Raw genomic sequence first — 24627 nt, 5'->3', positions numbered from 1 at the left:
CTACTCTTACCAAGCGAGGACCCCCCAAAATAAACTCTGAGTAACAAAAAAAAAAAAACTTAAAAAGATCCTGCTCTTCGTAAATGTATTGCTTTTAAAGTTTTTTTTTTTTTTTAATTACCCGCTTAGAAATAAGATAAGAATGACCCCACTGGACGAAGAAAAAGGAACGCCGTTCTTTCTTCCGTTCCCGTAAAAATGTAACGGGTTCCCGTTCCAGTTCCATCGATGCAAAATGCAGCGGCGGCGTTCCTTCGTTCCTCCTAAAAGGAACGCGTTCCAGCAACGCCGTTCCGTACAACACCGGTCGAGATAAATTTCAGTCTGCAGGTTTACGTGAATGGCGAGGGTTCATTGTAGGGCAGAGGTCGGGAAATCGGTAATGTGGTACACTTACATGAATGATGTACGTTATACGGATTAAAGGCTGTCAAAACAAAACACAACAAATGCCGTGCACGCAAAAAGAAAAAAAAAATCACTTGTACAGCATTGGGGCGCGTGCGTATGTTTTCAGTGAGGTGATCAACCACATAAACGTCACGGCCTTCCACCTCATCTGCTTGCGGTTGTCTCCTCCTTTTTTCTTTTTTTCTTTTTTAGTTTGGAATTGACAACAAGAGCGGAGGCCTTGACGACAGCCACCAGAGCGTGTGAGAGACTTCTTTGAACCCACCTGATGAGCACGCTACAAGGCTCGGTCCAAGAACACAAGCACAAAATAATAACAAATAAAAAAGGTGTCAAAATGGGCCGGAACTGGTGGAAAACCTCCACTTCCGGTACAGCAAATGCAGTGACTGCGGAAAACATATCCTGTTTAGGAAGCCCTTTACACACGCTTTCATATCGTGAAGTTTATGTTTATCAACGGTGCGAAAATGCTAGAAAAAAAAAAAAACAGTCAATGTCTTCTTTTTTTTTTTTTTTCTTCACAGTGTAACAATGAAAACAACGCGGAGGGTAATGTTTTATTGCTTTAGTTCCACCCTCATGTTTCTAAAGATTTTGTAAAGAGTAAAAAAAGCTTTTCTAGAACGTAGAGCTGGGAATTTCGATAATAATGGAATCCTTGGAGCTTTACATAATTGCATTTTTTTGCAAAAAAATACCTCGGTCGAATTGCGGGCCCCTCGGCCGGGATTCGAACCCGCCACCTGTGAATCCGTAGGGCCGGGGCTTCGCTTCGGAGCTACCGAGGTGGCGTACCAATTCGATACGCGAGATATGGACAAAACCGAAATTATATACACCAGGAAACTGTTGTGCACAAGGAGCAAATATATTAATTTAGCTACATATGAGCAGTGTTGCGAAGGACTTTAAGTACATTGTACTCAAAATACAACTTCGAGAAGGTTTAGAATACTTGGACTTGACTTCAAGTACGTTCTCCGAGTATGACTTGTACTATACTCGAAGTATTTTTTTCTGGTCCTTTCCGAGGAAAGTACAACTCCCGACCTCTAGTGGCTTTCCCCTAAGATGATCTTTATTAAAATCACAAAATAAGGCTTTCATGAAACCACGTGACTTTATGCGATATTCGCCGCCATTTTTGAAGATAACTGATGCGATCCCGATTATCCCTAAAACAATCCATACCAAAAAAAAAAAAAAAAACACCGTGTAGGGGAAGGAATGGGCGTCATGAAAGATTGCGTTAGAAAGTACTTGTGCTTTAATTTTTGAAGTGCATTGTATTTATATTACTTTACTCGAAGTATCTGCATTGCGCCCTTTGTAGTTACTACTCTACTGAAATACAAACCTCTCATTTAATTTGTACTTTTCGTTGAGTACTTTTTTGATGTACTTTACCCAATACTACGCATGTGTGCAAAAATAGTATTGAGCAGATTGGAGAGTCTATACGTCACTTCTGACCGTCGCAAAAAAAGCTTCTGTATGTACGGCGCCATTTTCAGCATTAGTACGTATGACGCGTGTTTTACCCGCTTTCCAAAGCGACTGACATATCCGCGGTCTGGGCTGTGAAGATCGCACATTGGGCTGTGAATTAAGACCTCTTCTGTGTACTCTCGTCCCCAGCCACCTAATAGGCGTATCCGGTATGGGTGACGAAAAAATACTAAAACGTTTCAACCTGTAACTAGTCAAGAAATAAGAGGGAGGCAAAACGATAATGTGTGACGTTTACGCTTATATCCTAAGTATCATCTACTGGCGTGGCGATGGCAAAACAATGTTTTCGCTCATACTGGAACTGACGACAATTCAAGATGGCGGAAGTAGAGGTTTTCCGCCCCCGTTCGGTTACCTTTCGTTACGTCATTACGTTGTGAAAAACAAGTTCAATGGCATTTGTACTGTTCAGTTCAAAGAGCGTTTATTGATGCCATTAAGCAGGGAGAGGGGTGTAAGAATGCATCGGTGGCTAATAGTCGAGGCCTGGATGCGGCATACTATTTAAAATATGTACACTAAATAAACGATTCCAGCTTTGCCTCGTGGAGGAAGTCCAGGAGACTTCGCAGGATCGCTCGTTGTTGGTTCTCGTTTCCAGGGGGATGAGTCCAGCCTTCCAGAGTGGCAATGTTCTGAGGTCGAAATTTTGCCCTTTCTGCGTGATACTTGGGGCACACCCACACTTGGTGGTATGTGTCCGCCTTAGCGTTCATGTCGCACTGGGAACAAAGGCCAGACCTTTTGCCTTTGTTCCACGATGCGAGTCTCGCGGGGGATAGTGTTGCTTCTGTGCGGACTCGGGTGAGCAGAACCTGCCCTCGTCGTCCAAATCCCCGTGAAGGGAGCAGGGGATGTGCCGGCTCGGGCAGGAGCTCTTCAAGTTTCGCCTGGTATTCATTTTTTATCCCGGCCTTTTCTTCGGCGGGGTCATATTCTTGTGACTGCCAATCGACGATGGATGCTCGATCTCGAGCGGTCACGTCATATTGGTGATCTTGAAGTGGAAGCGTTTCATCTCCGGGCCCGCGGAAGGAAGGGGTAGCAAGGGCGTCGCGGGCCAGTTGATGGGCTTCTTCGTTGCCTGGGATCCCCGCATGACCAGGAACCCACTCGATTCTTATAAAGACACCCCGCGACCTAAGTGTCGTGGCGAGCTTTTTGATCTTGCGTACTTGAACGCTAGGGCTATTCTTGCTTCGACACTCTTTCACCGCCTCCTGTGAATCCGTAAAGATCCTGAGGTTCTCAGGGAGGTCGGTGGCTTGAGTGACGACCGTCTCTAATGCAAGGCGGATGGCTGCCAGTTCTCCTCCCTTTGTCGACACCGTAGGGGGTAATGCTTCAATTGCCTCGAGTCGAAGTGCTGGGAATACCACGGCAGCCGACTTGAGGGTGACGGGGCCTTCAAGCGATGCAGTGTCCGTATAAGCAGCAACTACGGTCTTGCTTTGCTTCCAGCTCTCCACCATTTTGTTGTGTGCTTTTACCCGGCGGGCCAGTTGTTTGGTGTCCCCTTTTCTGCATGCCCTTAGAGGCTTGCTGCTTGTGATGGCCGCGAGGTCTTCCCACGGAGGCAGTTGTTTCTGCAGCTCTGGGAGGCCATCTACCGATTTTTTTAGGAGTCGCATGATGCCTCTTCCTTGCGGTGTCGTCTTAAGGCGTTCGTCGTGCGCGTTCCTTCTTGCTTCCACGACGTCGTGCAATTTGTTCAACTGCGCGTACTGCCTCAGTTTGACGAGAGGAGTGAAACGGGGCAGTCCAGTGATAACTCGCATGGCGTGGTTGTTCAAAGCTTCGAGACGTTCCCATTGCCTTGCTGTCAGCCAATAGTGGCGTGCTCCGTAGCATACCCGGGATACTACAAGAGCCTTGACCATTTTTTTGGCAATGTCTTGTGTCGCTCCTCCGCGTGCATTGCAGATCCGTCTGATCATGCTGAGCACCGAGTTGCACTGTTTGAGTGTGTCGCGGAGCCAAGCGTCTCCTTTGCCGTTCTCCTCGATGGTAATCCCCAGGATCTTTACCGAAGGGGATGGCTGGATTCGTTTCCCCGCCAGGACCAGGTTGAGTTTGGCTGCATAGTCCTCCTTCACGCGAATTCTCGGGCTGCGTACGACCGTGTAGTTCGTCTTTTCTGGTGCCGTCTGCATTCCCACACGGGCCAGGTGAGCCTCGATTATATCTAGTCCAGATTGTAGTATATCTCGCTGCTTTTCGAGATCGTCCCCATAAGCCCAGATCGAAACATCATCCGCGTATACGGTGAATTCTAGGCCAGAGATCTTACTGAGTTCGTGTGGTAGCGCCACCATCGTCAGATTAAATAGCGTAGGCGAGAGGACCGAACCTTGTGGGACACCCACGTGGTTCGCTCTTGGCGCGCTATCGTGCCTGCCGCAGCGTACCGAGAATGTCCTCCCTTCCAGGAAACTCTTGATGAAGTTGAGGGTCCTGCCGGTGATGTTAAGCCGGCTGGCTTCCTTGATAATTGTCGAGTGGGGCACCGAATCGAACGCTTTTTTCACGTCGATGGCCACGATGGTCCGGAATTTAGATTTGTGCACGTTGCGAATGACGCTGGACGATATCAGGGCCAGACTTTCTTGGGTGCCCAGGCAAGGCCTGAACCCGGTCTGAGCTGGATGAAAGGCCCCCGTAGTCTCGAGATGCCAGTCAATTCGGGCCAATACCATCCGCTCCATGACTTTGCACGTGCATGATGTTAGAGAAATTGGCCGATAATTGTTTAGTGATTCCTTGTCCTTGCCGGGTTTCGGTATGGGAATGACCAAAGAGTGTTTCCAGTGCTCGGGCAGCTTGCCGGTGATCCAAATGAGGTTAATCCAATTTAGCAGTTGGAGCTTGGTGTTTTCGGGGAGGTTCTTGAGCATAGTCATTGTGACTTTGTCTGAGCCGGGAGCCGAGCAGGATTTCCCCTTGTGGAGCGCCCACTCGAGCTCACCCAGAGCGAAAGGCCGGTCCATGCCTTCGTCCGGTGCAAGGACCTCTATGTTGTACGGATTTCCGAGCCCCTGATCATCCTTACATGGCGGTTGAGGAAAAAAAAGATCTCCGGCCATGTCAGCGAGCTGCTCCTCTGTCTTGTTCATCTTTAGTGCCAGTATGCTGGTTCCCTTCTTGCTCTTTTTCTTCCCGAGCATGGCTCGACTTACCGCCCAGAGCCGCTTCACCGAAGTCTTCTCGGTTAGCGAGGAGCTGAAGCCTATCCACCTATTGGTGCCGAGTTGCTTAGCGTACTGCTTGGCCTCTACCGTGGCTCGCGTGATTGCTCGCCGGGCTTGCGGGGTCTTGCGTCCATTGCGGTACCGCTGCACCGCTTGAAGTCGCTTAGCCCATATTCGCAAGAGGTGCAGGTCGGGAGTTGGCGCATCTTCTTCAATTTTGGTCTCGGTGGTCGCTTCTTTCAAGGCGTTGTTGAGCAGACTCTCAAAGCTGGACCCGGGAAGGTTGTCCGCTTCTAGCGCTTGTCGAAACTTGTCCCAGTGAACCGTTTGCACGACCCTTTTCTTGCTGCTGCCTTTAATCTTCCGAGTTGGTGAGAACTCAAAGTAGATTGGCCAGTGGTCGCTGCCCCAGAGGTCCCTGGCTCGCTTCCACTTTTGATGTTGAGTGTAAGGGTTCGAAGTCCACGTGAGATCAGGGGTGGTGTCTTTCTGCCTGACGTCCCCCATTCGCGTTTTGACTCCTGATTTGTTCACTAGTTGGATCCGGTGCGCCTGCATTTCACCGAGCAGCTGCTCCGCTCCCTTTGTGTTTGCATCGTAACCCCATAGATGGTGTTGTAGATTAAAGTCACCTCCGTAAAGCTTTTGCTCCTTTGGGTAGAGACTGTGTAAATGCCCTATCCATCCGTGATCGTAGTTGTGTTTCTTGCCTCTTATAGGTCGGTAGTAGACTGATGTGAAGATGACGTTCACTTGCCGCTGGACCGTGGTGCGAACTGCTACTATTTCCTGGTTGTCATCGCAGTACTTTGACAGGTCAACCTGGTGCTGATCCCAGTCCTCTTTGATGTAGACCAGGGCTTTCCCCGGAGGGTCGGCGCTCTGTCCCGGACGATTATTAGAGATCGATGGGCTTGAGTAGAGAATAAAACCTCGTAGGTTAATGTCGTGTGCGTTGGCTTCCTGCACAAGCAGGACGTCGGGCTTCTCGTCGGGTTTGTCTTGGAATCTTGCTCTGAGCTCCGCCACTCGACTGCGAAGCCCTCGGCAATTCCACTGAAGCACCTTGATTATGCTTTAATGCCACATATGCTGCTGGCGAGTGTCTTCCATTGGTTAAAGGAAGCTTTGTATTGTCTGTTTTCTTCTTGCAGCGTTTGAACCGCGGCTTTCAGCCTATCCAATTCTGCTTTCAAGGAAGCGTAGATGTTCTGATCTGCTGGGGGTGCTGCCGGGTCGAGTCCCTTACGGAGCCTGTCAGCCCAGAGTTGTGAGGCGCTCGGCGGCACCGGGATCCTGATCTCCCTGGAAGCAACCTCTCGCTTTTGCTGCAGCTTGTGCTGTTCCTTATAGCTTCTGACTTGTTCTCTCATCCGTTTGTTGGTTTCTTGCCATGTGGGGCAGGCACGGTTTGTGCCTATGTGCCCAGCCTTCTTACACCCTTGGCAGAACAGGGCGTTCGGAGTTGGGCATCCCACCTGGTTTTCGCTATGCGTGTTGCCGCACGTTGCGCAGACCGTAGCAGTCGGGCAAATGTCCGGCTTATGTCCCAAGCGGTGGCAGTTAGCGCAGGTCACTGCTTTTGGCATGTACGGGAACACTCGCATGTACCGCCTTCCGTACAAGACGGATCGCGGTGGCTTGTCTCCGTCGAAGGTTAACATTGCGGTGTTGGTCTTGCCCAGACGTCGGGCGGCCACCACGCGCACCTTCTCCGATTCCAGTTCAAGGTTGAGTACCTCGTCTTGGGGATCTTCTTGTAGGGTGTGAATGTCGTAAATTACTCCCTTGCAATAGGTTGCGCCGTAAGTGCGAAAGACTTGAACGGGTATTTTCTTGCCCTCGATGTCGACCTCGACGATCTTCTCTAGGACGGCCGCCAATGCCTCCGAGTCAGTCCTGACCGAGATGGTATTGGCCTTTTCTATTAGGTACATGGTGTATTTCGTTGGTGCATGTGTGCTGTTTAGAAGCACTTTGAGTCTTGGAATGAGCGGCTTGATCGAAGTACGTGATCTTGTCAGGCGGATCTTGTACTCGATTTGCCGACGCTTTTGGGGCTTGGCGACAACCCCCGTTATTGCTTGCGCATTCGGGTTCCCCCGTGCCCGTTTGCCTTTTTTCTTGTGTGTTACGGTTATCCAAGGATCTCCGCTGTCTTGCGGCATGGGCGCTTCCTCTACCACAGCTGCAGCTCTTGGCTGCGACGTCCTATCCTCCGTCGTGTCGTGGGGCTGACTTCGCGGAGGAATATTTGACGTAGCGCCTGCAGGCGTGTGTGTAGGGACGGTCGACGCCTTCTCGTTGGCCTTTTTGGCTTTCGTTTTCTTCTTCTGTTGCTTTTCGGCAACAGGAACAATGTTGTGAGTCTCTCCTAAAATGCTTTTGAAGATGTCTACAAGGCTTTCCTTCGAAATGCTCGAAAGTAAAGTTCGTAGAGCCTGCTCAACAGTCGGTGCTGAGTTCTCTGGTGAAGAAGTGGCTTGCTCACCGAAATGAAATACAGTGGGCAGCTCGATGACTGGTGTCATGACTAGCAAAGGTTTCGCTGGGGTCGAACTTGCCGGTCCCGTCGTCACAGCGGCGGGTCCGGCGCTTGGCCCGGCGAGGTTTCTCGTGTCCATGTCCATGGTTTCTAATTGCTGGTCTTGAGGGCTCGAAGTCTTGGCCGCTTCTTCCTGGTTGTCCAGAGGAGCCGGCATCATTGTCTTTCGACAACCGGCCCCCCAGACTTTCAAGACAAGTATTAGGTGCTAGGCCTAATATCGGGAGCCTAGAAAAACGCGTCCGATCTCTTCGGTACCTTCTTCTTTCTCCCATTTGTACTGAGCAGGTGGAAGTCTGGAATCATAGCGCTCTCAAAGCAATACTGCCAACACCGTCAGAATTGGAGTTCTTACATCCCTTTTATTTCCGTCGATGAGACATCCTTTGCTGACGTCATAATCAGCATTCGGCCAATTTTGGTGGGCCGACCACAGCGACGCTTTCGATCGCTCACGTCGCCAATACACCGTTCCAACTTCCAGTGCTTACAAAATCACAGCGCAGCGTGGGAGAATCACAGCCGAGCTTCGGAAAGCGAGCGAAACACGCGCGGTACGCACGAGCTCTGAGAAAATGCCACCGACCAGAAGGCCGTTCCTGGTATCGTCTATACTTCGTTTCAGCTTCGGTCCAGACGCAGCCGATGCTACAAGCGCGAGCATGTGGCCCAGAACAGTGCTTCCACTGCACGAGCGCGCGTGCTTAATTGGCAGGGATGCTGAAAGCCCGGAGCTCGCGCTTGTGCTTTGGCTGCGTCTGGACCGAAGCTGAAACGAAGTATAGTGCCTCTAAATAAGCTACGCTTCAGAGTAAGGACATTTGGCCATACTGTGGCTTAAAATCACGGTTGCCAGTTATCTCAAGCTTTATCTGGAATCACAGGAAACTCTTTCTCGTCCTCCACAAGTGTTTAAACAGTTCGCGACAAAGCAAAGCAATATTACAGGAGCTTCCTAACACCGAATCGGATGCTGAGGAAGTCGCACTTTTGAATCATGACGATCGGCAGTTGCGTCTGGTCTTTACTAAGCATTAAAATGGCGGCGCCCACAACAATGTCGGGGAACGGAGTGCCGATACTCTAAGCGCAGCTCATTTAGTGGCTCTAGAAGCGTCTATTGGCGGCTTGCGCGATCAAAAGCGTCGCTGTCGGCCTGCCGCGAATAGGGTGCCTAGATGTCTGTCTGTCTCAGGGTGAAGACATCCATTGTTGTCCGGAATGTGCCAGCGCGTGACGCTCTCGCGCACTCGGTGCGTGACTTGGGCGGTAAGATGGCGTCTATGCATCAGCCAGAGCTACGCGCTCGAGCTGAGTGACACCGGATTGCGCGCACTTCAAAATGCATAAAAAAACGATTGGGTGGAAAAATGGCTGAGATGTCACCACTCAAGCAAAAGCGCGCGTGTGTATGAAGGCACTCTAGCCGCGAATGGCCCAATGCTGACGTCAGCGAAGGATTTCTCATCGACGGAAATAATAGGAACGTAAGAACTTGAATTTCGATGGTGTTGGCAGTGGGCTGCTTTAAGAGCGCGATGAGTTCGAGCTCCCGCCGTGCTAATCCCAAACACCATCGAACCTGCTGTTCGCGAGGCGATGACGTCAAGAGAGGGAAGGGTGCGGCACCAAAACACCTCGCGAGCGTTCCACTTTCGACAACGTTTCCGCGTCTTGCGAGCACGTGCAGCCATGGACAGCAAAAAAAGGGCAAGGAGCAGCGCGTGCTGGAGGCGGAGTTTGCATACCTTAATTACAGTGTACTAGAATACTTGGGTAGTGTTGGGACCGGAGCGGCTCGGCAACGGGAGCTCGTGAGGGCGCGTGTATTGACAGTTCGTGGCGGCGCTGTAGTCGAGTTATACGGCTCGCGCAGCCCGCCTTTTTTTTTTCCTTTTTTTCTTTTTTCTTTTTTTCTTTTTTCTCTTTGAGCGGTGCATGTAGCGAAAGCTAGGAGTGCGAGCTCATAGCGTTGGCAGCTGCCCTTGGTGCACGGGAGCTCTTGCCGCCGAGATGTGCCCTAGAGCAAGGAGCTCGCGCTTGTAGCCTTTTCTGCAGTACAACACAAGGTGAAACAGAGTATAGGGCACGTAGAAAAAATCGGTATTTTCAATTTTTTTTTTTTTTTAATTTTTGCGGTAGGCAAAGGGTTAATGAAATGTTTGATGGGCCATGTGGAACGACGACGACGATTGGAATAGCCAGCACCATTTTCTGCCGCTCTTCCTGTAAGCCTGAAATTTTATGCTAATCTGCTCAATTTGGCTACTTCAACATTCTTTTTCGTAACTGGTCCCTACGGGGCTATTACCGGGCACAACCCTGCCGCCTAAAAAGTGACCACTTGCGACAGAGTTGCCCCGCTCCAATGACTCGATCCACCAGACATTGACCTCGGACGCTCAAATGGATACCGTCGCGACTACGAGCCACATTTCTGCAGCGGAAGCGCGTCAACCACTACAAGAACCTCAACTGACGGCTAAAGACATCAATGACGACATTCCATTGAAGAAACAGTGCGTGAATCTTCCCTCGGAACAAATGGACGACGACAGGACATCCAACTACTCGTTTCATGACGGCACTCCTGGAGACGAAGACGACTTCACTCAAGTCACAGTGCGGAAAAATCGCCCCGCCGGAATCCCACTGATTATCAAGCCAAAAGAACAGAGAACCTCGTTCTGGAAAATCAACCCCAACAAAATAGCAAAAGAAATCGTGACAGTATCCCAAGAGAAATTACTAGCACCTCGCATAAGGAAAGATAGCACAATCACGGTCAACACGGCGACGCTGAACTCAACGAACAGGCTTCTTATGATGAAATCTCTTGTCGGAATAGACGTGACAGTGACCGTGTCCGAGTCATACACGCGCAATGTTGGCAAGGTCAACAACATTCCTGTCCAATACTCAGACTACGAACTGCTAGACTACCTGAAGGACGCCGGTGTCATCGCAGTCCAACGAAAAATTGCATACTCAAGAAAAGAAGACGGCAGCATGGAGCAACAACCAACAGAAAGTGTCCTTCTTCACTTTCCACAGAATCACCAAATGCCTGCACGGGTCCTATTGGGCTTCAAGTCATCCTGTGATGGAGTACTTTGGAACCCCGGTACAGTGCTTTCGATGCCAACGACATGGGCATCTCGCAAGACACTGTAGCGGGCAACAGAGATGCAAGGTGTGCGCTGGACCACACAGCTACAAGGACTGCATGGACAAAACTAATCCAAAGTGTGCAAATTGTGGAAGCAATCACTGCGCTTCGTTTTCAGGCTGTCCTCACAAAAAGGCAGCAGCTGCAGCCAGAAAACATGAAATCCTAAATGGACCAATACAAAATAACCGTTATCCTTCCCCGAATCTTGAGGTCACACGCACCCCGCTGCCTCCTCTACCACCTTCTCGCCCACCTCCACTTCCCCCTCGTCCCTCTACATCATCAAAGCAGACACAAGTATCTAAACGACCTCAAAGGCCGCAGTATTCTGACGTGTTAAAACGCCAACTAAACGCCCAGATCAACTTCAAGACTCCATCTCACCTAAACTCGACGATACCTGGTCAAACGCCTCCAGGAGACCGAGCATCAAACCTCTCCCCTGTGCCAGCACCCCGCACACAGAAGCGTGATATACGCAGACGCGATCATCGGGAGGATTACTTTGAAACACGGCAATCGAGCGACGTCTCGCATTTGCTAGTACCGATGTTTTTTACGGCTCTAAGGGCCATACTCAGCACCGTGCCCGCAGCCAACAATCTTCCTGAGGTAACAGCCCTATTCGCTATGGAAAGATTACTTAAGTCTTCACGAACATCGATGAATGAAGAGTATTCCAATGCCTTATTTGTACAGCCAAATAGGAATATTTCAGTGGAATGCCAACGGATTACGGGAAAAGTCTGGTGATTTTCGTCAATTTCTTAAAAAGAACACCATACCGATACTTGCATTAACCGAAGCTCGCGTGGACGACGACTTTCGCCTCTCAAACTACGTGCAGTACAAATCATCTCGTCAAAATGGTCAAAGTCGAGCGATGCTAGCTGTACAGAAAGATCTGGTATCAGTACATGTGTCCTCTTCTACGAAAGATAGTCCAGAATTCGTCGCCTGCAAAGTACGGTGTGGTAAGTCTTCAGTTACAGTTGTGAGCGTGTACATCGAACCGCAAACTCCAATAGCTTCATTTGGGTTTTCTGAAATATTTCGTCGCGTATCTGCTCCTTTTATTATATGTGGAGGCTTCAATGGACACCACACAATGTGGGGGAGTGACCATTGCGATCGACGTGGAAATGTCATTGCCGAGTATGTGGACAAGTATAACATATGCGTCCTCAACGACGGATCGCCGACCTTTGTTCGTGGCCCTACCTATTGCAGCTGTTAAGACCTGACTCTATGTTCTCCAGACATTTCACCTCAAATGACATGGATGACAGACAAAGAAACCCGAGGTAGCGACCATTTTCCCATTCTCGTACAACACCCTCTTCTTAATATTCGTGGGCAGCAACATAGAGCACGGATAACAAACTGGCAGATGTTCAGACATTTAAATACTTTAAGACATACCGATTTGAAAGAGCCCGATGATTTTGCGAACTCGATCTTGCTTAGTTACGAACGGGCAACGCGTCTTGTACCTGTACCTAACGGACACGTTGGTGTCAATGGTGAATACGAAAAGCTACGCGCAGAAAGACGAAGAGCAGAGCGCCGCTATAGAAGATCAGGAGATGTTGAAGACTATAACCAGGCCCAACATATTCACAAGCTCATGCGTCGAGAGCTGCAAATTATTTCAGTCCGCCGATGGAGGAAGTTCAGCGGCAATCTGACCCCCTTCACACCGATTCCAATAGTATGGAAAATACTTCGTTCTCTTCGCACGCCCGTTATGCAAAAACAACCCTTCCGCGCGCTAGCGCTTCTGAGGGGCATATCGGAAGTAACAATCGTGGATGAATTTTGCGCTCTGTTAGCACAACAAAGCGATGTGGTAACAACTTCCCAATACAAATCTTCCAAGACGCAGGCTGCTCGTACCCTCGAGAACAAGAGGCATCTAGTGCATGCAGAGCTAGATCATGAAATCAACATACGTGACATTTTTTGTGCACTTCACAACACCCGCAAGTCTACAGCTCCTGGTCTCGATAAGATCACTTACGATGCACTAGCAAATCTCGGCCCCGATGCCACCAGCACTCTTCTCGAAATATACAATCAAGTTTGGAAAACAGAGACAATACCGGAATCGTGGAAGTTAGCTAAAATAGTTCCGCTCTTAAAACCTGGGAAATCACCACTGAGCCTGGATTCCTTTCGCCCTGTAAGTTTAACCAGTTGCGTCGGAAAGCTGCTCGAGAAGATCTTACATAACCGCTTACAGTGGTGGTTGGAAACTAGTAAAGCGTTTCCCGAAGAAATTACAGGATTTCGTCCACGTAGATGCACAATGGATGGTATCTTAGACCTGACCAGATGTGTAGAGTACGAACGAGATAACGGAAACATTACAATGGCAGTGTTCCTAGATATTCGCCGAGCATTTGATACGGTTAGTCACGCTCATGTTCTTGAAGGACTTGTGCTTCTTGGTGTACATGGACGCATGCTTCACTGGATACAAGAGTTTCTTCGATGCAGGAACGTTGTAGTGTGTACAAATGATGGAGACAGCAAGCATCATGAACTCCACCATGGAGTACCCCAAGGTAGCGTGTTGAGCCCTACTCTTTTCAATGTCGTAATGGCGCAATTACCGCAGAAACTCCAGCCACCTTTACGAATATCTATATATGCTGACGATATTTGTATTTGGATCTCTGGCTCGTCCCCAGATATTTTAAAGAATCAGTTACAGGTAGCCTTAGACACGACAAACAATTTTTTAAGAGAACGAGGAATGGAGATATCTGCCACGAAATCTGCATTTATACCATTTACCAGAAAAAAGCTTCCTGGTTTCGAACTTAATGTAAATGGAGACTCAATTCAGCGAGTTCAATCATACAAATTTCTTGGCGTCCTACTGGATCAATCCCTGACTTGGTCCAAACATATAGATATGCTGGAGGGGAGAATTAATAGTGCAATTAATGTTTTTCGATGCATCGCGGGTGCAAAATGGGGAGCCTCAATTGACCCAATGCTCTCATTCCACACAGCGCTAGTGCGACAGGCAATTGCCTGTTCTATACCTGTGTTACAGGGGCTTTCCAACACATCAGAAGCTCGCCTTACTTATATACTTGCAAGAACTCTAAGAGTATGCTTAGGTCTTCCGCGAGCAACATCCAGTGCGCACTCGCTACAGCCAAAGAACCACCAGTAACTATCCTAAGAATCCAGGAAGTATGTCGTAATTTTTTTAGACTTTCTGCGCGGCCACTTTTTATTGAAATTCTTTCTCGCAAAGGGACGAACTTTCTTCGAACATTAAATTTCGTGCCCCTATTAATCCCTGAACAAACACACTGGGTTCAGGACATTCATAAGCCACCATGGAAGCTACCATTACTAGACGTCCACATGAACATTCCAGGCATGGAAACAAAAGCCTCGGTCAATACACACGTTGCAAGGACATTGACTCTTGCACATCTACAGCATAAATACGACGACAACATCCACGTGTATACCGACGGATCAACCAAGGATGAAGGATCAACATCAGCATTTGTGGTACCCCAGTTCAGCCATTCGTCATCCTTTCGGTTGTCACATCATACTTCTTCAACTACCGCAGAATTGCATGCTTTACTCGCGGCTGCAATATACATCAAAACTAGCTCGACAGCGAATTCCTGGGTTGTATGTACGGACTCCGAGCCAGCACTACAATCCATTAATACCCTGAACACTCGCAACGAAAATATGGCTCTTGTGTACCGAATTTGTGAAGAACTTGGGGAAGCAATAAGGATTGGACATACGGTACACCTTCAATGGGTTCCTGGACATAGCGGTATCTTAGGAAACACCCAAGCTGACCAACTGGCTACGGATGCATATACAAGCAACAACGTTCAGCTCACACCTTTTACAAAAAGCGATGCCAAGCGGTACATTCGTTGTCTGAGAAACATGATGTCCCCTGACACATGGCTCAAGAGCATCTCGGAACAGAGCCTACTCCTTCTAATTGATCGAGACCTTCGGTGCCCAGTCCATAATTACTTGAGCAGACCTATTGAAACACTAATTCATCGCCTACGACTAAATGTTGCGTACACCGGCCAATTTCTTTACCGAATTCAACAGGTGGAAACACCGAGCTGCACGTGTGGCCACCCTGTGGAAGACGTCGAGCACATAATAATGGACTGTCCCAGATACGACCAGTGGCGAACTCGATTACGAGTTGGACTAAGCATACTCGACAATCGCTCTTTTTCTTTGGCCAAGGTGTTAGGAGCTTGGCCGGACTTAAAAAGCCAGAAGAGGGCATCAACTTTACTACGTGATTTTTTAACTGACACAAAGATAGTTTACAGATATTAGGTATCATACGAAGGTCAAAACACGCACAACGCGCCCTTAAAAGATAACTGCGTTTTTTTATAGTAAGTTTATTACTATGTTACAGTAATCTATAGTACATATGTACATATGTATTTATTGCGTAATCGCTTCTCTCACCGTGTATTTTTTTTGTGCGTGTACGGCAACTGAGAGTATTATTCATGGTGTTATCATTTTATATTTGGATGTTAGTCATCATTCATACTGTACATTACTTGATCTGAAGTAGCCGGTCCCAAGATATGGGACCAAACTCTTCAACTCATCAAATAAACATTGAATTGAATTGATGGGCCATGTTGCAATTGCAGCTTTAAAGGGAGCCATCATTAAAGGCCAACCTAATTTAAAAAGTTCGCGAACAAACAACGAGCTTTGAGCGAAAGTAACAAGGCGTTCGTTTTTGCTGTGTGTTGTCCGTCTATTTTCGTTTCTTCCTCAAGCTTAATTATCTCTACCAACCCGCTCGTTCTGTCCTGAGATATTCATCGCTAAAATTTTGCCTTTCTTCACTTAATTAAAAAAAACTGCGCGCTGAAAGCGCGAATGAGGTTGTGCTGATATTGATGCGTAGAAGAATAACGCAGTTGTTTCTGTCCCCTCGTCATTAACTCGACAGCGTTTCTTCGGTGAACTCGCCGGCGCCACACATCAAGACGACTAAGTTACTATTCTACGTATTATTTTCATAACGCGGTTTCTGAACCAAGCGAAGAAAGGCAAACTTTTACGATTAATTTTGCGAACCTCGTTGCCTTTTCGCGAATTGTCGAAATTGTGTTTGCCTTTAATAATGACTCCTTTTAAAACTGCAATTGCACCATGGTCAATTAAGCCGTTAATAAACAAGTTAACTAACAGATCTTGGTTCATTATTAAACATTGCAACGGTTATTCACCCATGCATTGTCCACCGAGCCCTACAGATATAACGAAAGACGGCATCCACATATCTGCCACATCCTTTTTTTGTAAAATATGTAAAGTTCTGTAAAGAATAAAACAAAAACACCCTGAATGTCTGCGTGAACCAGATACGCCCCCTGTGGAACCATGGGTGTTTCCCTTCGAATACCCAGCTCAGGCGAGACTTACCTGGTTGTCAGAAAGCAGCTGTCGGTTAAATGTATTGTTGTGAGCGTGTAGATTTCAGATGGTTTACCCTCAAGAGGATAATGCGCTGCATATTGTAACCATGTATGCGCTGCACATTGTAGCCATTATTTCAATGCCGTGTTGTAAACTATTTCAACTTTTTCCTTGCCTGATCTACGTGTGCTCATGTTTTCTGCTCAAAATGATGTGAAATAGTTTCTTGTTTTCTTTGAATCTTATAAGGCATTACTTGTTCAGCCCACATTGTCTCAGTTTTTGGACTTAAGTTAAATGTTAAAACGCGTGATAAAAATTGTCACGGCTTATAAGCCATTTCTTACAAGCGAACGTCGGGTGATTCTCGGATGGTCGTGGCAGCCACGAAGAAATAGAAGATTCTCATCCCTTTGCGACCGTCGCTTGGGCGGTTCGTCGCATAAATGGACACAAGAATGAGTGACAAGTGAAGCGAGCTAATTAAGGTCAAGAAAAAGAAGACGGGCAGAAAAGAAGACAGAGAAGTTAACCTGGGGTATTAAAAACATACTAAAACAATCTCGAACTTTAGTATGTGCCGTTTCGTTCCGTTATAAAATAAGATAGGAAAAAAAAAACTGCTTCCGAGTTTGAGATATCCCTCTCAAATATCTAATGTTCGGCATTTGCGACCAAGGAAATGGGCATTTCATTTAATATGCTCACCATCCGACAAACCGAAACCGCTTCTTTAAAGCCGCAATTGTTTTTATGTAAAGGAAGGGTAATGTAGCTTGTACCGTCCAATACATTGAAGCATCATGTTGCTAACGATCGTGCCGCAGCGTAATTGATGCCGCGGTACGACTGCTGGCAGGTCGTAGCTGTATCAGAAATCCTACGTGCACTCCACCAAAGCGGCACCAAAGATTCATATTTTCGCGCGTGCAGCCGCGCATGCGCACACCTTCCGGATAAGGCGCCGGACGCGACACCTGTCGCGATCAATACCACGCGCTTCAGGCGAGCCCCTTCGGTCCCAACACTACCCAAGTATTCTAGTACACTGTACCTTAATTCTTAACCCGTCACCGAGATGTTTCAGCAGTGCGCCGTAGCTTTCATGCTTTCTCTCCGTGACGTCACGACCGGGATTTGCCTCACCGTGACATCACGAGTTGGAACCCTGGCTACTTGTCGTCCGTTACGACGACAAGTTGGACATTGTGTTTAGAGAGCACGGTGGAAGCTTTAGGAGTCATCGCGTTCTTAACCCCCTCCCCCCCCCCCCCCCCAAAAAAAAAAAAAAAAAAAAAAACGAGAAAAAAAAACAAACGTTTACGTCGCCGTCGGACAATGCAGCCGCGGTCCCGCAGCTAGTACATCCTACAAAAGGCGGTTATGCATACACCGTCTGAGGCACGCTTCTGCCTCGTATGACGGTCACATCGGTCGTCCAAAAACTCCGTTCGAAGGGTACATGATCTACAAACATATTTGGAACATGCCCGAGGCGTGTCTGTACGCCCGCCGGCAATATGAAGGCAATATGAAACCGCCGGCAATATGAAACCTTACCTGGTTTCTTGGTTGTTTTACGCTCTCCAAAGCTATATTAACTCTCAACGTCTCAAATGGTACGTGGCCATGGGTCTAAACTTTGCGTTCTAGCCCTCTTCTGGAACAGAGCTTGTTCCAAGACTTGCAGGAGCGTCAAAAACAAGAGGAGGGCTGTTCACCTTCATATCGCTCACGGGTGTACGCATAATTTCGACATCATATCTGCAGCGAACGCGCCTGTCTTTTGCGTAAGTAAAAGATACGCGTCCTCGTGGTTTGGCAAACCTTGGAAAGCGGATGACAGCGACGCGGTTTGGCGCGTCGCCGACAGGTCGTTGGAAGCGCGCAGACTGGGTAGTATAGGAGCGGCCGTATAGTTCTCAGGAGGCTTTCCCCCGTCTGTGGGCGTGCAGGACTACGCGGAGACGACGATGAACGAGCTGCTGGGCTGGTACGGCTACGAGAAGGCGGTGGACAGCCGGGACACCCAGGGCCTGAACCTGACCCACTTCGCGCCGTCCAGCTCGGACAGCGGCCCGGAGGACTCGGGCAACGAGCGCCGCCACCACAGGCACCGGGGGCCGCACCACCGGCACGCGGGGCAGCGGGCCTCCTCGGGCACGGCGGACGAGGGGCCACCGGCGCCGGCGCCCGGAGGCGGAGACTCCAGTCCCAGGGCCGACGGTGAGTGCCCCTCCAGACGTCCGAGCGAACGAACCAAAGACGGAGTGAGTGGATCAAGGAATGAACTAAGCGAGGAATGACCGATACTCCGTTTCACGTTACGGACGGCCCCAGCGGATGCTACGAGCAGTGTGGGTGGTAACGCGTTAATGGCGTAATGGCGTTTAACTTTTTCTGGTAACGCAGTAACGTACTCGTTACGTTTTCAAAACGGTAACGGCTAACGTACTTACGTTATTTACTTTGAGTAACTGGTAACGTAGTTACGTTACTCGTTTCATATTCTTACCAAGGCTTTAAAAAACTGCAGGTTAATTGTTTTCCCTTTTTCTAGGCGCACTTTTATTTTTTTACATTTTTTGCCGAATGCTTTTTCAACAACGCCAAGCGTTCCACAGGAAAAAAAGAAAACAGAAAAAAAACATGTACTTCCTTTTTTTTAATTAGTGCATAATCGATATTCACCTAACTTAAAACCGTAAATTATCTTAAGCTTTTTTTTTTTTTTAATAATACCGCAGTGTGAAAATCATAAGCCATATCAGAAATACACCTTAAAACCTGTTTTTTTTTTGTGTGTGTGTAAGCGAAATGGCTTTTCAGTTTTCGTTAATGTTGATGTGCTCCGGACGAGATGACGGCATGGTAAATCCGATAAAAAATTTAAAAAATTCTAACAAAACAACGATATCTATTCACGATTCCCACGAAATGAGCTAGCTGCAGAATAGAATACTTTATATGGTTATACCATGGCATTTTGTCATTTAAAAACGTTAAGATGGTTTTAAAACAACCAACTATTACAATTCAAGACACATCTATACTTAAAGCTTTGGTAATTACGACTTCTTTATGGTTTGGCCGAAAAATTATACTTTTAGTTTTACTAATGCTGATTTTTAATGAGTTGCTATCACCTTATATGATTTAACCCTAACTAAAGTCTGGTTGGCCGTATCAATTACTCCCTCAGATGTTTCACAAGAAAAAAAAAGCATGCACGTATTATTAGCGAACAATTGAAAACACTCATTTGGCCTCAGCGTTAAAGTTTACGATATCCTTTTTTTATAAGTTAAACAGAAACGGTCCTAATATGTTTCCTTTAGATGCCTGAGCTAATGGGCTTTGTAGTGAAAGAATAACCACTAACACGAACATATTGCTGGCGATAATAGAGAGTTTTAGTAGATCGTTCCCATGACTCCGATAACGATACCCGATACTCCGCCACCGCCTCCCTTGTGCATGCATAGTATCGTTATCGGGGCTATCGGAGGTATCGGAACGATCTACTAAAACTCTCTAATGAAGGTAGTACGGTAAAAGTTGTAGCGAAACTCGAACTACTAAAAATAAAATTATTCAAAATATAAAAAAATAAACGAAACTCGAACTACTTTCAATACGATCGTTATTAAAAAGCAGTCCAACTGCACGTATTAGGTAGCAGTAGCACAAGACTGCCAAACCGCAACCTGTCTTTTGATTTAAAACGCGTTCCATTTCTCTTTTTGGGGAAGTTTTGGGGAATTGCTCGTGTGACCGGGAGGGAGGCGGGGGATTGGGGTAGGGGAGGGAGCCACGAGCCGCACTTTAACACACGAAGAGCCGCAGCTTGGCCACCCCTGGTCTATACCTACTCTTGTCAAAATAGCCAATCCTTCAACGCGCTTTGTAGTGCAATTTAAGCAATACGTACGATATGACGGCAAGCGGAACACAACGGAATTGTCCGTGTACCATATCTCAGTAAACTTGACGATATTGAAAAGAACACCATACAGCCCAAAAAGCGATTCAAGGTTGTTTTTCTCTTATTCACTGCTGACTTATCTGAACGCTAGCTGTCGCGTACGGATACAAACACTTTAAATGGGAACTACATGTTTGCTCAACGCGGAGTTTTAATTCGTTTGGAAGCAATGGAAAACTGTTTTTTTTTTATAAAAAGAACACCAACAAAATAAAAAAAAAAGAATAAAGTCCATTAGAATGAACATTTGGGCGAGTTGGTAAGAGTTCATAGCGAAAAGTCTTCACAATCTACTCAAACCAAATCGTCCTCAGTTCTTTCGACGTTTCCTCGTTCACCATCCTCCCTACCAGGCACGTAGCCAGGGGGGGGGGGGGGGGGGACATGGAGCCCGGGCCCCCCCTCCCCCTCATACAGCATTTTGTCATGGGCGGGCCCCCCCCCCCCCCCGAAACAAAATCCTGGCTACGTGCCTGCTCTCTACGTACCAGAATGAACCAGAATGCTGCTATTTCGGTGCCATACATTAAGAAACTCAGTCCTTTGGACCTACTCACTTTCCATCGATAATACCACCTCGTTTTTTTTTCTGGTCATGTTTTCAAGAATAAAAACTTCAAAGTTCGCGCCACTTTTTTTTTTTTTTTTTTGCTCGGGATTTATTTACTTTTTTTTTTTTACTTTTTGCTTAGCGAAGTTAACAATACTAGGGGGGGACTTTGTCGGGTTTTGTCGGTAATGGGGTGAATGGCAACGACCTTGTTTTGTCATAGAGGCGGGAGCTGCGACGCGACCTCATTGACCTTGTCATACAGGTTTTCACTTTCTGTTCTTGCGATTCTATGAATCTCGAAGCTGAGCTTCCCTGTTTGCCACTCACCTTATCGGCCGGCTTCATGGACCTGCTTTTGTTTTTCTGGAACGTTTATCGGTCGTTCATTTCTTCAGTAACTTTTTTTTTTGTTATTTGCTTTTAAGGACGTCGTTATAGTTATTGGAAAGTTCTTATTCTCAGTGTTATCTACGATTATTTTGATACGGGCCAGATCGTTCAGCTTGCGGGAAATCTCCGTAGAAGGCTCGCCATGCCGAGCTCTTCTAATCCTTCGGAAGAGCCTTCAATTTTCCAGATTTACAACTAGGACAGCGTCGAGCCTTTTTTATAGCCGTCTCTTTTAGTTTCAAACGTTGACTATGCTGCACCAGAGCAGTCGCCCGAATGATAGGACAGTCGGCAATCCGAGCACGACAACATGTCTTTATCGACACGCAGCGCCTTGTCCCATCGCGGACAAAAGGCATTCTCGTCGTCCGACATTCGGGGCAAGACAGATCAGGAAACAGAAAACGATACTGTCGAGACCCGTTATAACGAAGTCAACGGGAATCGGAAGTCACTTCGCTGTAGCCGCTATTTCGTTATAACCGACTTCGTTATAACCGGTCCCAACAGTACACTGTGTGTGACTGCAGCATTAGCAGCAGCAGCAGTAACAATAAGCGCTCGCTATAACAAATTTAAATTCGAGACTAAGCTGAAAATTTTGCAGGAAGATGGCAGCCGCGTGCTATCAATGACGCTGCTGCCAGGGGCGGATGTAGGAATTTCCAGAGAGAGGGGGGGGGGGGGGGGGGGGGAGGGGGAGGTGTTGGTCAGCGTACCACATGTTTAAGAACCCCCCCCCCTCCCCCGTTTCCACGCCCTAAATTTTTACACATGCAGAAATCGAGAGGGGGGTCAGGACATCCATGCCCCCCTCCCTCTAATTCCACCCCTGGCTGCTGTCAAAGTGACAGATGTACCATGCGGGCACGCCACACGCGTGTTTACAGCATGCTCGCTTTATACACACATACGCTTCAAAAATGGCTGCAGAACGTGTGTGTGTGTGTGGGGGGGGGGGGGGGGGGGGGGGGGGGGGGCGCGTGTGTTACTATAGCGTGACACGCCTGAGACTTCCGGGGATTGTCGTTTGTATGATGTAGTCGCATTGTGACCTCGACCGCTGCTCTCGTAATTCATTCAGAAAGCAGGCTGCAACCTCCTTGCGTATAAGGTTGTTACGCAGCGGCTTCTACGTGACATATAAGTCCTCTTACGGCGGGGCGCACGCTTCCTTCAAGGCGGCCTGCCGCGGACTTACGTGCGCCAGGTTCATTTATAGACGAGCGGCGTTGCGAAACAGTCCGGTGGGATCCAGTTAGCGGGTCGAGTAAGCGAGACGGCACAATTGTTCATCGCGTGGTCCGCGAGAGTCGGGTGTATTTGTAAAATATATTTGTTTATAAATTTCGTACGTCGGTGTAGTGGCGCGTTTTTACTTATGTCCGATGTTATATAATTTCATCTATATAAAACGTAGTGCAGCTCTTCTGAATGGGCCCCTGCGGGTGTGAATTACAAAAACAAAAAATGAAAGACGTTTACAACTGCTTGTAATGCCGAATTAGAGCGCAACTCTTGAGGAGGAGGGAGGGTACGGAGGGGACAGTATTTCTCCTCCTCATCCGTACCCTGTCCTTATCTACTCCTCCCGTGCTCTTCGCCTCCTCGCGTTGTTCCTTCACCTCCCCTTTCCTTCTCCCTCTTCCTCCTCCTCCTCCCTCCTCCTCCTCCTCCCTCCCGCCCGGTGCATTATGGGAAACGTCCCATAATGCAACGCGCGCGTCACCGCAGTGCATTATGGGACGTTTCCCATAATGCAGGGGCGGTTACGCCGACGGCGACGCCGACGCCCTCGCCGCTCAAGCTGGAAACGGGCGCCTAAAGGCTCGTTCACACTCTTACAACCGAGTACGACCGAGAGAGACGAGACTTGTTAAACCCACTTAAAATTTCTTAGGACGAGAGAATACACTGGCACTCTGGCGCCATCTATGCGGGGACCCTGGAACTGCATTTCACAAGAGCGGAGGTTTTGCGAGATTTCAGAGGTCAAATGTGTGTAATACCTATAAGAAGGGCTCGTTTATAACGTTGCCTAAAGTTTTTCGAGCCAAGAAAGAGAGGATAATGCGGCAGGGAAATAGAAAATATGCCGGATCGCCAAGTTTACACTGCTACCCAATAGATGGCGCCAGTGTGTCCTCTCGTTGTAAGAGGTTTTAAGGAACTCAGTTTTAAGAGGTCGCAAGAGTGTGAACGGCCCTTGAGAGCTGCGCTCTAAAACGACATAATTAACGGGGGAAACAATTGATGAGTCTGGTGTGAATCCAGAGTCGAGTCAGAGCGCGAGCTGCGACACCTTATCGGACCCTAAAACCGCGGTTAGCGCCGCCAATACATCGCGCAAAAGACAGCCTGCAGAGACTGTCTCAGGTCTTCCTTGTATGACGCTCCTATACACGTTTGCAAGTCCGGCTTCAGGGCGCTGCCATCTTGCCTGTCTGGGGTGCGCTTGGACCAGTCATAATCCGATTACGAAGCCTTGCTAAGGCGTCGTAATCGGATTATGGCCGCTCCCGAGAGCGCACCCCACTGAGGAAGATGGCGGCGCCCTGAGACCGGACTTGCAAACGTGTATAGGGTCGTACTAAAATGTTTCTGTAGACAACTTCCAAGCTACGGCTTCGAAGGAGGAGTTTCCGCAGGTCATTCTCTCAGTATGTCGGCAGATAAAACAGTGTCTTTTCTGGGACGAGCCATAAGCGGCTTATTGGGGCATAATGTATCCACACGACGTGACGTCACACCGTGGCGTCACTGGAGATTGCGTCATCACGTGACATCATGACGTCCTTGACACTTTATGTGACGTCACGGTGACCATAGTGGCTATCAGTGTTGCGGAATGGGCACCCCCATTTCATTCCAATTCCATTCCGGGGAATTAGAGTTTTCGATAATTCCATTCTTTTTAACTCCTAGGAGTGGGGACACTGGGCCCATTCTCACTCCTGGAATGGCTGAATCGTTCCATTCCATTCCTTTAATTCCTAAATGTTAAAAGTGTCACTTGACAGCTGCATTACGTTGCAGGGTTCGGCAGAAATATTCAAAAATGTATTTGGAAGTACAAATACTGGGATAGATGAAAATAGTTGCTAAGATACTGATAATCAAGTCTCAAATATATCTGTAACCCCAAATATATCTGGTGTCTGATTCTCGACTTTGTGTTCCTGTTTTTGAGCGATAAAATGTATTCTAAGTTCCAAAACCAGCTAAGCCCAACAATCTACTCTACTGTAAAATGTATCGCGATACGCATCGGAAATACATTTTTAAAAGAGGCAAAAAGTCTTTGGAAATACAAATACAAGAATACATTTTAGAGAGGGCAGAAATATAAATACTAATAATGCAATACATTTTTTCAAATTTCTTTGAGACGTCAACTGAGAT

The 24627-nt window shown here is 47.8% G+C and overlaps 1 protein-coding gene across 2 annotated transcripts in view; it reads left to right on the top strand.

Annotated features, from left to right (window-relative positions):
• The window catches only part of LOC8040843 (sine oculis-binding protein homolog A), a 215711-nt gene that overhangs the window by 83026 nt on the left and 108058 nt on the right, over positions 1-24627 (top strand). For both annotated transcript variants that reach the window (XM_029992703.4, XM_042292085.1), the window contains exon 2: positions 18253-18523. In XM_029992703.4, the coding sequence (XP_029848563.2) occupies positions 18253-18523 (271 nt within the window). The remainder of the gene's footprint in view (positions 1-18252; positions 18524-24627) is intronic.

The sequence above is a fragment of the Ixodes scapularis genome, unplaced genomic scaffold (genome assembly GCF_016920785.2).
Source record: "Ixodes scapularis isolate PalLabHiFi unplaced genomic scaffold, ASM1692078v2 PGA_scaffold2__306_contigs__length_199485367, whole genome shotgun sequence".
In the NCBI taxonomy this organism is placed as follows: domain Eukaryota; kingdom Metazoa; phylum Arthropoda; class Arachnida; order Ixodida; family Ixodidae; genus Ixodes; species Ixodes scapularis.
The sequence above is the reverse complement of the archived record's forward strand: the minus strand, read 5'-3'. Positions and strand labels throughout refer to the sequence as shown.